The sequence below is a fragment of the Cannabis sativa genome, chromosome X (genome assembly GCF_029168945.1).
Source record: "Cannabis sativa cultivar Pink pepper isolate KNU-18-1 chromosome X, ASM2916894v1, whole genome shotgun sequence".
Classification (NCBI taxonomy): Eukaryota; Viridiplantae; Streptophyta; class Magnoliopsida; order Rosales; family Cannabaceae; genus Cannabis; species Cannabis sativa.
Window position 1 is genome coordinate 48548290 of NC_083610.1, and position 2595 is coordinate 48550884.

The following is a 2595-nucleotide window of genomic DNA, read 5'->3' on the forward strand; positions in this document are numbered from 1 at the left end:
AGGTACTTTTGCCGTTTTAATGTTATTGATTGTTCATTAATTATAACTGTTTTCATTCATACTGATTGTTCATTCATGGGTATTTTCAGGCTTATTGATGTGAATTGGGTGACCAAACACTTCATTGATCAGTTTAGGCAACACCCTGAAATGGAATTCAAACAGTTTGCTGAAATGACCAAAGACACAAAGTATTCTAAGGTCACTTCATGGCAATTCTACAGAGCCAGAAATGCAGGAAAGGCATTGCTTGAAGGGTCAATGGCGAACGATATGCCATACTGGATGATTACTTCCAAATGATTTTGAAGACCAACCCAGGGAGTACAGCCAAGATTCAAACTGAGTTAAGGGGTGAGAGAAGGATCTTTCAGAGGTGTTATATTTGCCTTCAAGCATGCAAAGAAGGGTTTTATAGAGGTTGCAGGCCATTAATAGGGTTGGATGGTTGCTTCCTCAAAGGTTACTGCAAAGGTGTGCTATTGGCAGCAATTGGTGTAGATGGAGGGAATTCCATATTTCCTGTAGCTTATGCAGTTGTAGAGAAGGAAACTACTAGCAGTTGGGAATGGTTTCTAACATTATTGAGGGATGACTTGGCACCAAGGGATACAAGGACACTCACCATGATGAGTGATAGGCAAAAGGGTCTTCAAAATGCTGTTGAGTCTATTTTCAACAACCCTGACACAAGATTCTGTGTTAGGCACATGTACTGCAACTTCAAGAAAGACTTCCCTGGCCTATTACTGAAGCAACTTGTCTGGGCAGCTGCTAGATCAACAATTCCTGCTCATTTTGACCAGAGGATGAAAGAAATCAAGGATATAAATGAAGGAGCTTACAATTGGTTAGCAGCCAAACAAAAGTCAGAGTGGACAAAGGCATACTTCAAGGAAGGTGTTAAATGTGACATGTTATTGAACAACATGTGTGAAAGCTTCAATATGGCCATTATGGATGGAAGGGACAAGCCCATTGTCACACTGTTGGAGACAATCAGAGGTTGGTTAATGTCTACTTTTACAAAGAGAAGGGAAGGCATACAAAAGTGGAAGCATGGAGTGCACAACAACATAGCAAAGCTTGTAGCAAAAAATGCTGAAATTGGTAGGAAGTGCTCTGTCACAAGAGCAAATGCTGTTTTATTTGAAGTTAAAATGTCAGAAGCTGGTGCCTTTATGGTTGATCTGGACAAACATGAGTGCACATGCAGAAGGTTCCAGCTCACTGGAATTCCTTGTGGTCATGCCTTGGCAGCCATTTGGTTTTGTGGCCATAATGAATGGGGTTACATACATAGGTACTACAAAGCTGAAGCTTATGCAGCAGCTTATGCAGGCACAATTTCCCCCATGCCTAGCCCTGACAAGTGGCCAAACAAGGGCCTTAACCCTATATTCCCTCCCTGTGAGCATAACCTTCCTGGCAGGCCAAAAAAGAAAAGGAGAAAGGGTGCTGATGAAAAAGATCCACTTGTAGCTGCCACAGTTAGAAAAGCCAGCAGAGTTGGAACTGTCATGCATTGTTCTAAATGCAGAAAAACTGGACACACAGCCCCAAGATGCAAGGAACCTGTACCAGATGTGCCAAACGAGGTATGAATTGATTTGCCAATTTCTTTGACTTTTACATTTCTATTGTGTTTTGACATTGTTTATATGTCCATTGTAGGCTCCAAAGAATAAAGGAGGTAGGCCACCAATTCAAAATCCATCTGCTGCAACACTCAAGAGGAGGCAGAGAAGGGACAAACAACTTGCTAAAGAGGCTAGGAAGAGGGGTGAAGGTTCAAGTTCCCAGCGTCGGGGTTGATTGTCGTTTAGAATTCTAACATTATAATTTACATTAAACTATTGTCACAGAAACTAGTTTTAGATACCTTTTGGATATTTCTTGTATAGGTGCATTTTGGTGATCTTTTGATCAATGTCCCGAGCACCAATAGGGCCTTAATTTATATTTGGCTCAATGTGAATTGTATAGGTGCATTTTGGTGATCTTTTGATCAATGTGAATTGTATAGGTGCATTTTGGTAATCTTTTGATCAATGCACCAAGCACAACAACAGTATATTTAACTAATGTATAGGTGCCTTTTGGATCCGAACAGGTCAATGCACCAACAACCAAATGAATAGAAATTTTATTTTGCAAAAGTTTCAATGTTCATTTAAATTGCCAAGTTTTACATTACATTCTAATACTGCATTAGCAACCAAAAGATATCATTACATCCTTAAATAACATTCGAACATTATCCTTAAAAACATTACATTTTGGGGTTAACTGTTACAAATATAAAAGTTAAGGTGGTTTTGCCTCACAATATCTCCATACATTAAACAACATTCAGAACATTAACCAAAACAGAACAATGGCAACAACAACACTTATGACTAAGATTCCACTGGTGCAAATCTTCTCTTTTGGGTCTTCAACACTTGTACTGCTACTTCCATTGAAACTCTCCATGCAATCAGTCTTTCCCATACTGTTAAGCAATGAGTGCTCATCAACCTGAACCCCCTTGTTCAAGGCCTTCAGTATTGAAGATTACTCACAGTTATTTTCCACACTGTTCAGATAATTATA

General features: G+C 39.5%; 1 protein-coding gene across 1 annotated transcript; it reads left to right on the forward strand.

Annotated features, from left to right (window-relative positions):
- Positions 1-299: 299 nt before the first annotated feature.
- LOC133032250 (uncharacterized) lies at positions 300-1815 on the forward strand. The gene is made up of 2 exons (XM_061106130.1): positions 300-1598; positions 1675-1815. Exons 1-2 carry the CDS (start codon positions 300-302, stop codon positions 1813-1815), a joined length of 1440 nt encoding a protein of 479 aa, XP_060962113.1.
- The last annotated feature ends 780 nt before the right edge of the window (positions 1816-2595 follow it).